Source organism: Artemia sp. Qi Xiang Cuo, chromosome 19 (genome assembly GCF_049724085.1).
Source record: "Artemia sp. Qi Xiang Cuo chromosome 19, ASM4972408v1, whole genome shotgun sequence".
NCBI classification, from domain to species: domain Eukaryota; kingdom Metazoa; phylum Arthropoda; class Branchiopoda; order Anostraca; family Artemiidae; genus Artemia; species Artemia sp. Qi Xiang Cuo.
This window is the reverse complement of record NC_142812.1, coordinates 55,507,492-55,519,442: the sequence shown is the minus strand read 5'-3', so window position 1 is coordinate 55,519,442 and position 11,951 is coordinate 55,507,492. Positions and strand designations below refer to the sequence as shown.

At 37.8% G+C, this 11,951-nt stretch overlaps 1 protein-coding gene across 1 annotated transcript in view; it reads left to right on the top strand.

Moving 5' to 3' along the window:
- The first annotated feature begins 430 nt into the window (after positions 1–430).
- Positions 431–11,951, top strand: part of Pdzd8 (PDZ domain containing 8) — a 245,494-nt gene continuing 233,973 nt past the window's right edge. Inside the window, exons 1-2 of the mRNA XM_089105143.1 lie at positions 431–635; positions 3,363–3,566. Of these exons, the coding sequence (XP_088961269.1) occupies positions 459–635; positions 3,363–3,566 (381 nt within the window). The 5' untranslated portion in view covers positions 431–458. The remainder of the gene's footprint in view (positions 636–3,362; positions 3,567–11,951) is intronic.

The following is an 11,951-nucleotide window of genomic DNA, read 5'->3' as shown; positions in this document are numbered from 1 at the left end:
GGCTATTCCTTCCGCTCTTGCTCTTTACGCTAAAGTTTGACTTTTTGTCCTGATTCTTTAGGAAAGACTACTCAAACACAAGGGCCGTTGATTTTGAATGAGAAGTATTTAAAAAAAAAACTTTAAGGATTTAGCGTAAAAAGTGAGAGTTGAGGAAGGGGCAGTCTCCTCATACACAGAATAATTTTTGTTCGTTTCAGGTTTTGACGTTTCTCTTTACTTTCAGTTAAAAAAACACTTTTATTTTTAGTTAATTGGATAAGAGATGCTCGAACGTCCTAATTGAAATTTTTAACCCCTATCTTTCCATGTTAAACCAACGAAATTCTCTTTGATTCCGCCAACTATCATCCTACGTTGATACTTCGTTGATTGATATCGCATTTTCTACTCGCTTAAATTAGTTGATCAATAAAAGTGTTAAAAAATAGTTGTTTGGATGAACGTAATTTTTTTAAATGGCGATAATTTTCTCTTTAATATTGGCATTTATTGCTGGATGTTTCACTACTGTTTACTTGTTAAATCGAGAAAAACGACAGCCGCCTGCTAAAGCAGCAACCTTAAATGCACAAAGTTCCAAAGAGGCAGAAGAAGTGACAGAGGCAAAAACTGCTGAAGTGGAAGTGCCTAAGGTTAGTAATTAACCTACATGTAAAAGAAGTCATAATAAGGAATCATATTTTTTTTGCAAGGTTAAGACAGACATTAACCCGTCTTCTTCTATACAGTTTCGTAAACCATTAAATTAGACAAAGAGGTGAGATAGGAGGTTTAAAACACCAGCATAGGGCGTAATTAGGGCGCAGGATTTATTGCTGAGAGTTTTATACTTCTAGCTCAGCTAGGCTATTTCCAATACAGCAAAAAGCCCCTCATCTAGAATATTATCCAAATTTCAGACACATTCTCCAAAATTCATTCAAATCTTCTAAATCAGGACTTAAAAAAGTTTTGAGGCTCCAAAATACGTACTTTCCTTGTGCCTTGTTTGTACTTTGGGCTAGATCTATTTTGAAGTTTTCAACTATGTAGGCCTACCACAAAGTTTGGGTATTCGTGCATTATGCGGGCACCGCGAAGAAGTCAAGTTTGGTTAATGCTAATGAAATAAAATAAAATAGGATGAATATATAGGCTAATAGTTTAGAAACAAATTTGGGCTATATTTCTGCACGTTAGGGGGGAGGGTAAAGCATAGCATGTATTAAATACGTAACCTAACCTAGGTACCATCCCTCCCCCCCCTTAGCCCCAAAACAATCATTTAAATATTGTAAAATCCATGAGAAACAACGCTTTGCAATCAATTTAGGTCTTACACATAGCCGTTTGACGGGGTTTGCCGGGTGAGTGTAGCATTTTCCGTTTGATATTCCACATACAGTATATAGCAATGCCCGCAAAATGCACAAGTACCAAAGTTTGTTAAAGTTCATTAAAAGTCAACGCCCTTTAGAGGAGAAAGTGGGTGGAGGTAGATTCCTCAAAAGACTTTCTTGAAATATATTATAGACTGGAAAAATTCCCGAAAGATCATTCACTTAACTACACTACTTCTCAAAATATTGAGAAGCTTCTAAATATCGAATTTTATTAAGTTTAGTATTACTCATCAAAGGCTACGAGCCTGAGAAAATTTACCTGATTTTTTAAAGAGGGGGGAAACATCCCCTACAAGTGAAAGAATTTTTTTGAACTTTTTGAACTTTGAACTCAGGAAAACTGTGTAACTACTACGCTATTTGAATGGTCTATGTTAAAATTTCGGATTGCCTTCATATTAAAATGAAAGGAAAATATATGAATAACAGTATAAATATTTTAGTCTATACCATTACAGATAATAATCTAAAACAGTTTAAATATAGAGTTAACGTTTAGAAAATATTAATTTTAATCATAAAATGCGTCTGTTGATATGACTATAAGGTACTTTCTCTTTTTTAAATCTTCGCCACCTCTACACCTCAGTCAAGCCTGGAAGGTTTTCATAAGAGTATAGATCAAACTCCACTTGATAAAATGTGCACCAAAAGTGTTTTGATGTTAAATTTTTAGGTTTAAAAAATAATCTCTGATTTTCAATCATAAAGATTATAACACCTTCACTACGAACTTAAAAACCTTTGTGATACACTGGACTACATACTGCTAATTAAAGGAAAAAAAGTCTTCAATTGAAAATAAGGAGCAACATTAAAACTTTAAACGAACAGAAAATATTTTGAATATGAGTGGGGAATGCCCCCTCCTTAAATCCTCCTTCCCTACGCTAAAGTTTTTCCAAATCTAAAAAAAGCTTTTTGGAAAGCCGTTGAATTTGAATGAGAAGTAATTTTAAAGAATTAAAAGACTTTGGCGTAAAGGGCGAGCGATTGAGGAGGGGGCATATCCCCTTATATGTGACCCAATTTCTGTTCATTTAAGTTTTTAATGTAGCTCCTTATTTTCAGCTGAAAAAATGTTGTATTTTATTTCATTAACTAAAATTAGGAAACAAATATAATAAAAGTCATTTGTACAGTAAACTTTGATAGCGGTGTAGGATATGTGTAGTGGTGAAAAAGAGAAGTTTCATAGTGGCTTGGTGACTTTTCGAGACTGAACACTTATAAGTCTAAGTTTAAGTCAAGCGCAAATTGCACTGGTCAGATAAGGTTGCTTAGCAAGAGCGGATCCAGGATTTTTGTTCGGGGGGGGGGGGGGGTTACCCGATTTTTTTCCCGTGGACTTTGTCTAACTTTGTCTAACATTTTCTGGTAAGGTCTTGTCTTTACAGGTATTTTTTAGACTAATTTTCGACTCGGTCAAACATTTCTGGGGGGGGGGGGTTCAAACCAGATAACCCCCTCCCCTGGATACGGCCTTGTTGTTTAGATGTCTTTCTGGTTGAGGCCATTATTGTCCAACCATTGGAAAATTTGATTTCCTCCAGGTGCACCAATAGGGTGGGGCAATTGCCCTCCCCCTGATTTTGAAAAATATTTTTTTCATACTTTCATAAAAAACAAGCAAATATTTGCCCCTCCTTTAAATTTTACCTAAGTTTGCCTAAGTTTACCAGCCTTCAAGTGCAAATTGCACTTGTCAGATAAGGTTATTTAGAAATTTTTCTGGTTGAGGCCTTTAAATTATCCAAGCATTGCCCAATTTGATTTCTTCTTGTGGCACAAATAAGGTGGGGCAATTGTCCTCCCCCTGCTTTTGAAAAATTTCTTTTCCGTGCCATCATACAAAACAGTCAAAAAAAATCTTTGCCCCTCCTCTAAATTTTCGTAAATTGGCTCCATTGATTTCTTTCAATTTAAAAATATTTCTTTCTGTAGACAAAAAATTAAACAAATAGTTTTATATTTCAGGATCTTTTCCCTTCATTAGTCGCATCTGGTGGTGGGGGTGCAAGTGACGATGCACTTACAGCTGTCAATTTGCGGGTTCAGTTTCTCTTCCGGGAGCTCCGCTTCTCTAAGGATTTACACCAGGCAATTATTCAAAGAATAAATGAGGAGATTGAAGATCAGCTATCAGGAAGCAGAGCCGGAAAACTAATCGAAAGAATCATTGTGAGTAGCCTAGTAGTGCCTATCTGTGATCAGAATATAGTCAATCCGCAAAGATAGATATGTTGAAACCCTCCAAAAAATAAAATACCTTATCAGCTAGAAAATAGTATTCTAAAAATATTGAAACCACCATAATGACGGTGGCCAAAATCCACTGAACCGTGAGCACTTTGAAAGGTTGAAAAAGTTTCGATAGATGTTTTCAAGCGTAATTATGTAAGCAGTTTGAGAAATTTATTTGACTAGCCGTATATCAAACAACAATCTGTGGAAAAGATTTTGGTTGATGCCACTTTTTAGGGCTATAACAAAAAAAAAAGCAGTAAAAAAAAAAGAAGTAAAGATGGCTGCGTTTTACGGGTGCAGGATGATAGATGACCGAAAAGTTCATCTTTTTGGTCAAAAATAGCCCTGGATTCACTTTTGAAAGTGCTATTCATGTGTTTTACTTCCCAAGAACCCCTGAACTAAAAATGTATCATTGTTTATTGTTAATGCTATATTACCTGAAATCATGGTTACAGCTGTAGCTGCAACCTAATAAACAGCGAACTACATCCCATAGTAACCAAAAGTTAAAATACACGCTTAGAAATAAAAAACTGCCCAGTGAAAAAATTGCCATTTGACACTGACTCAGGAATAGTAATTTTTATTTCCGTTCGTATTAAAAATAAAAGTTTATTGGGAAAAGAAATTTATGCTAATTTCGAAAAAAAGTCTGAAACTCCTCGAAAATGCCGTTAGATCAAAATGAAAAGTTTACCATTGAAATCAGCATAGTAGAAAACCTTTTTCAGGGAAATTAGTCTCTAACCTTGAACAGCAGGTAAAATCACTTTTGCATTTGTAGCACTGATCTGTCTCCCGTTTTTTTCTGTTTTTTTTTCTTTCAGGGCTAGAGGTTTCCCAGAACATCATAGAGAGATGCTTAATAGCTCATTCAAAAGCTATTCTTCACATCTACGCGCTTGTCATAAATTACACCATCTTCAAGTGCCATATGGCACAAAAATGGCCCATTCTGTGCCATTTCTCAAGGATTGGGGCTAGTGGGCTACAAATGACAGATGTTTAATAACTCACATAAAAGGTATTTCTCATATCTACACTTTCCTTATAAACTCCACCACCTGCAAGGGCTAAATGGCAGTAAAAATGACACTATTGATGCCATGTCTCAAGTGGAAAAGCAAGGGCCTAGTGGGCTGCCAGAACTTCTTAGAGAGATGTTTAACGGCTGATTTGAAAGCTATTGCTCGTATCTACGTGCTTTTAATCAGTTTTGCCATCCGTAAGTGCCAAATAGCACAGAAAACGGCACCTTTTGTCCCACTTCTTAAGTTGAAATGCTTCGAAGCATAAAACGATACTATTGTAACAATGATGGTCCAAAACCGTTATCTGGAGATTTCCAAGGACCCCTCCCGTATACTTTTCAAGTGCTACATGGCACTGAAATTGGCACTTTTCGTGCCATTTCTCAAAGGTTAGGGCTATCGGGCTACCAGAACATCGTAGACCAATATTTCATAGCTAATATCCCTCATGTCTACGTTCTTCCTATAAATCCCACCATTTGCAAGTGCCAAATGGCACTTTTGGTGACATGTCTAAAGTGCAAAGGCTGCAGCACGCGGGCTACGAGAACTTTTTAGAGAGGCGTTTAATGGCTCATTTTGAAGCTATTTCAAATGTACATGCTTTTATCAATTTTACCATCCGTAAGTGCGATATAGCACTAAAAACAGCACTTTTGGTGCCACTTCTTCAGTGGAAAGACTTGGAAGCCTAAAAAGTTACCATCGTAATAATTGTGTCCCGAAACTCTTTCCTAGAAGTTCACAATAAGCCCTCCCGTTTACCCTCCCCTCCCATCCAAATTAATCATGGTTGCAGCGGTAGCTGCAGCCAGCTTTTTCCCTCCCCCCAAAGTCATCCAATCACAATTTTGAGATAGCCATTTTGTTCAATATGGTTCAAAAGTCAAATATCTTTTGTTTCGGTTATGTTTTGACCCTTATTAGTCCCTGGGGAAAGAACTACACACTGTGTCAGTATCGGACATATCGATATTGGCGTATTGTTGTTGGGCGAATTGGTTTCGCAGGTATCTAAGACAGATTTTTAGTAACTCATATAAAGATATTGCTCATATCTACGTCCTTCCCATAAATTCAACTATCAGCAAGTTCCAAATGGCACTAAAAACGGCACTTTTGGTGTCATGTCTCAAGTAGAAAAGCTGGGGTTAGTGGGCTACCACTATTTTTTAGAGTGACGTTTAATGGCTCATTTGAAAGCTATTGCTCATATCTACGTGATTTTTATCAATCCTACCATCCGTAAGTGTGATATAGCACTAAAAACTGCTTTTGATGTCACTTGTTAGGTAGGAAAGCTTGGAAGTATAAAACTGAATCATCGTTGTAATAATTATGGTCCAAAACCCGTAACTGGAGGTTTGCAAGAACACCTCTCGGATGTTCCTCCTCTAAGCCTTCTTAATAAGCTACGCAATTAAGGTAACAGCACAAACATATCAACTCCGATTTTTCGAGACCTGTCGGTGTAGCGTTCGACTTTGAAATAGCGTGTTGCGTTCGATTCCTGCTTGGGAGTTGTTTTTTCAATTATGGTTTTCTCTCTTCTATACGATCTTTCTCAGATAGTTTCACTGTTTTTGTAAATGTGATGCACTCATTTTTTTAAGCTTGTCCCATTAAAGTATTTGGTCAAGCATTTTGATTTAAAAGGGAATGTAGATCATGCAATTCATGGTTTGCAACAACATTCAGAGTAGATCTCTTAATCTATACCCAATCGAATGACGTACTTTTGTCAAGATCTGGTGGGGGAGGGGAGGGGGTCAAAGGTGGAGCCAATTTTCATAAATCAAGTGAAAATGACAGAAAACTGAAAAAAAACTAGCCGTATAGTAATAGAAAAGGTAAAGATGTACTCAAGAAAACTGACCTGTTTCAGTGGATGATTGAATTATGCAAGTTTATCTTTGTTTTGACAAAATTTTTCGAGAAACAAAATTTCAGCTGTGAGGGGTGGGGGGATGGGCCAAACTGGAGTCTGGAGAAAAACTGAGGTCTGGGAGGGGAAGTTGTCGTCTCTGCCCAAATCAAGTTACGCCCCTGACCCCAACCCCTTGCCACTAAGTGGTCGGAGAAGTGGAACAACTCAAAGTTGTATATTAGAAGAAAGATTACTTATTGTTATACTTACTTACTCAAATTATTTACTTGATAATTCCACCGTAATATTCTCTCCATAGATAAGTTTGTGCAGCCAAAGAGAAAAAAAGACAAATGAAAACAGTTCTATAGGAGAATGTAGGAAATTTTTGAAATGAAAACAAACTTAGCTTGTAATACAATTTATAGTACCTACACAAGAAATACTCTTTTTATGAAAATTTCCATCCCTTTCCAAGTAATGACTGGCTTTTTATTTTGGGACAAAATAAATCCCTAAATCTAAAGTCACATTTCTGTTGAGCCAGCAAAATTTTCCGCAAGTATGTCTATATACAAACCTGTCAGCTCAGTTAACCTTTTGTGGCGAAGCTACTCGCCTGGAGCTACTTTCTTAAGTGTGACTAAATTTAATTTCATAAGTCACAGAATTAAAGACCTATTTCTTCTTTTTTAATTTTTTTTCTTACAAAAAGGAAGGACAATATGTTTTGATTTTTTTCCACTCCAAACTTTTTTTTTTCCTTCAATTCTTGTACGGCTTCTAGTTCAGCTCCTTAATAAGGGTTCCTCTGGATTAGAGGAACCCTTGGATTAGAATCTCCTCTGGATTAGAGGTGATTAGAAATTATATAAAAAAAGTTTTCAACTGAAACTAAGGACCAACATTAAAACTTAAAACAAACAGAAATTATTCCATATAAATAGAAAAGGTCATAGCAGTTCTGAAAATTAGGTCTTTGAGTATGACACCCCCCCCCCAGAGCCTTCAGGGCAAGGATTATAGGTTATGCCCTGGAGGAATATAAGGATTTCCTAGAAAGCGTTGTCGTAGAAACTTCCAAAGGGGCTCGATCGATTGGAAATTAAAATGACTAGTGCCCTTTTTATCCAAACACATCAAATCAAAATTTTGAGATAGCCATTTTGTTCAACGTAGTTGAAAGTTCTAGAAATTAGGTTTGAGGATGATAACCCCCTCAGAGCCCTCAGAGCAAGGGTTATAACTTGTACCCTGGGGGAATATAAGGTTTTTATTGAAAGCTTTGTCTTAGAAACTTGAAAAAGGGCGCATTCGATCGAAAATTTATGCCCTGGGGCACATTAGGTTTTTATAGAAAGCGTTGTCATAGAAAATTCAAAAAGGGCTCGTTTGATTGGAAATTGAAATGGCTAGTGTTCTTTTTAATAGTCTAAAGTAATTGGAGGGCAACTAACCCCCCTCTCACGCCCACCATTTCCCCAAACACATGCAATCAAAATTTTGCGAAAGCGATTTTTTTCAACGTAGTTGAAAATTCTGGAAATTATGTCTTTGAGGATGACAACCCCCTACAGCCCTCAGGCAAGGGTTGTAAGTTTTGCCCTGGGGGCATATGAAGTTTTTATATAAAGCGTTGTATAAGTATATACAATGTTTAAAGAACGAAGTAAAAAACGATGTTGGCACAATGTATTATTATTAATATTTTTTTTGGTTTTAGACCAAGGCACTTCGTATCGAAGGAGTTGTCGTAGAAACTTCAAAAAGGGCTCATTGGATTGGAAATTGGAGTGGATAGTGCCCTTTATAATAGTCGAAAGTGATAGGAAGGCAACTAACACCTCTTCCACGCCCACCATTTTACCCAAACACATCCAATCAAAATTTGGAGATAGCCTTTTTGTTTAGGGTAGTTGATTTTCACATAGAATCATGTTTTTGAGGAAGGCACTCCTCCATAACCCTCAGGGCAAGGGTTGTAAGTTATGCCCTGGGGGCATATAATATTTTTATAGAAAGTTTTGTCGGAGAAACTTCAAAAAAGCCTCATAAGATTGAAAATTCAAATGGCTAGTGCCCTTTTTAATAGTCGAAACTGATTAGAGGGTAACTAACCCCCCTCTCACGTCCACCTTTTCCCCAAACACATCCAATCAAATTTTGATAGCCATTTTGTTCAACGTAGTTGAAAGTTCTGAAAATTAGGTCTTTGAGGAAGACACCCCCCCCCCCAGATCCCTCAGGGCAAGGATTATGAGTTATGACGTCAGGGAATATAAAGTTTTCATAGAAAGTATTGTCATAGAAACTTAAAAAGGGGCTCATTCGATTGTAAATTGAAATGGCTAGTGCCCTTTTTAATAGTCAAAAGTGATTGGAAGGCAACTAACACCTTTTTCACATCTACCATTTATCAAGACCCATCCAATCAAAATTTTGAGATAGCCATTTTGTTCAACGCAGTTCAAAGTCCTGGAAATTAGGTCTCTGAGGACAATTTCCCCCTCAGAGCCCTCAAGGCAAGGGTTATGTTATACCCTGGGGGCATATAAGGTTTTATTGAAAGTTTTGTCGTAAACACTTGAAAAAGGGCGAATTCGATTGTAAAGTCAAAGGGCTAGTACCCTTTTTAATAGTCGAAAGTGGTTGGAGGGCAACTACTCCCCCTCTCACGCCCACCTTTTCACCAAAAACAAACAATCCAAATTTTTAGATAGCCATTTTGTTCAACGTAGTTGAAAGTTTTGGAAATTAGGTCTTGAAGGATGACAACCCCTCCCCCCTCCCGCAGCCCTCACGGCAAGGGCTGTAAGTTATGCCCTTGGGACATATAAGGCTTTTATAGAAAGTGTTGTTGTAGAGACTTCAAAAAGGTTTCATTCCGTTTGCAATTGAAATGGCTAGTGGCATTTTAAATAGTCCAAAGTAATTGGAGGGCAACTAACCCCCCTCTCACGCTCACCATTTTCCCAAACACATACAATCAACATTTTCAGACAGCCATTTTTCAACTTAGTTGAAAGTTCTGGAAACTATGTCCTTGAGGATGACAACCCCCACAGTCTTAAGGGCAAGGGTTGTAAGTTATGCACTGGGGGCATATGAGGTTTTTATAGAAAGTGTTATCGTAAAACATCAAAAAGGGCTCATTCGATTGAAAATTCAAAGCTAGTGCTCTTTTTAATATTTGAAAGTAATTGGACGGCAACCAACCCCCTTCTCACGCCCATTATTGCCCCAAACCCATCCAATCAAAATTTTGAGATATTCATTTAGTTGAACGTAGTTAAAAGTTCTGGAAATTAGGTCTTTTAGGATGGCAGCCCCCTCAGAGCCCTCAGGGCAAGGGTTGTAAGTTTTGCTCTGAGAACCTATAAGTTTTTTTTAGAAACTGTCGCCGTAAAAACTTAAAAGGGCTCATTTGATTGAAAATTGAACGGGCTAGTGCCCTTTTTAATAGTCGAAAGTGTATGGAGAGCAACTAACCCCCCTCTCACTCCCACCATTTCCCCAAATACATTCAATTAAATTATGAGATAGCAATTTTGTTCAACTTAGTTGAAAGTTCTGGAAATTATGATTTTGAGGATGACAAACCCCCCAAACCCCTCCGGGCAAGGGTTGTAATTTATGACCTTGCATATAAGGTTTTTATAGAAAGCGTTTTCGTAGAGACTTCAAGAACGTCTCCTTCGATTGGAAATTGGAAGGGCTAGTGTCCTTTTTAATAGTCGAAAGTGATTGTAGGGCAACTAGCCCCCCTCTCAAGATCACCGTTTCCCTAAACACATCCAATCAAAATTTTGAGATAGCCATTTTTTTCAACGTAGATGAAAGTGTTTGAAAATTAGGTCTCGGAAGATGACACTCCCCCCAGAGCCCTTAGGGCTAAGGGTGTAAATTATGCCCTGGGGGCATATAAGGGTTTTTATAGAAAATGTTTTCGTAGAAACTTCGAAAAAGGCTCATTCAATTGGAAACTGAAAGGGATAGTGCCCTTTTAATAGGCTAGTGGAAACTGATTGGAGGGCAACTAACATCCCTCTGACGCTCACCATTTCCCCAAACAGATCCAATCAAAATTTTGAGATAGCCATTTTTTTTCAACGTACTTGAAAGTTTTGGATATTATGTTTTTGAAGATGATCAACTCCCCCCCCCACACCCTCAGGCCAAGGGATTTAAGCTATGCCCTGGGGGCATATATAAGGTTTTTATAGAGCACTGTAATAGAGACTTAGAAAACTTCGAAGGGCTGGTGCCTTTTTTAATAGTAAAAAGTGATGGGAGGAAAACTAACACCCCTCCCACGCCCACCATTTCCCCAAAGACATCCAATAAAAGCTTTGGGAAAGCTATTTTGTTCAACGTTATTGAAAAGTCCGGAAAATATTTTTTTGAGGATGACACTCCCCGCCAAAGCCCTTAGCGCAAGGGTTGTATGTTATGCCCAGGGGGCATATAAGGTTTTATAGAAAGCGTTGTCGTAGAAACTTCCAAAAGGGCTCATTCGATCGGAAATTGAAAGCGCTAGTGCCCTATTTAACAGTCGAAAGTCGTTGGAGGGCAACTAACGCACCTATCAAGCCTACTATTTCCCCAAACGCATCCAATCAAAATTTCGACACAGACATTTTTTTCGACGTAGTTAAAAGTTCTTGAAATAAGGTCTTTGCCAGCGTTGTCGTAGAAACTTCAAAAAGGACTAATTCAATTGGGAATTGAGAGGGCTAGTGCCCTTATTAATAGTCAAAACCGATCAGAGGATGAATGCCCCCCCCCCCATACCCGTCATTTCACCAAACACATCCGATCAATGTTTTGATATAGTCATTTCGTTGAACGTAGTTGAAGGGTCTGGAAATTTTGTTTTTGAGTATGAAAACCCCCAACAGCCCTCAGGGCTAAGGTTGTAAGTTATTCCCTGGGGGCATATAATGTCATAAAGATAGTGTTGTCGTAAAAACTTCAAAAAGGACACTTTCGATTGGGAATTGAGGAGGGCTATTGCACTTTTAATAGTCAAAGGTAATAAGACGGAGAATCCCCCCCTCAACGTCCATCATTTCCCCAAACATTCCCGATCAACATTTTGAAATGGTCATTTGTTCAACGTAGTTGAAAGTTCTGGAAATTATGTCTGTGAGGACAACCCTCCCCCCATAGGCTTCATGACAAGGGTCGTAAGTTAAGCCCTTGGGGTATATAACGTTTTTATAGAAAGTTTTGTCATAGAAGCTTCAAAAAGGGCACATTAGATTGGAAATCGAGAGCACTTTTGCCTTTTTTATTAGTCGAAAGTAATCAGAGGACAAATGTCTCCCTCCACGCCTATCGTTTCCCCAAACACTTCCAATCAACATTTTGATATAGCCATTGTGTTAAGCCTATCAGAAAGGTCTGGAAATTATGTCT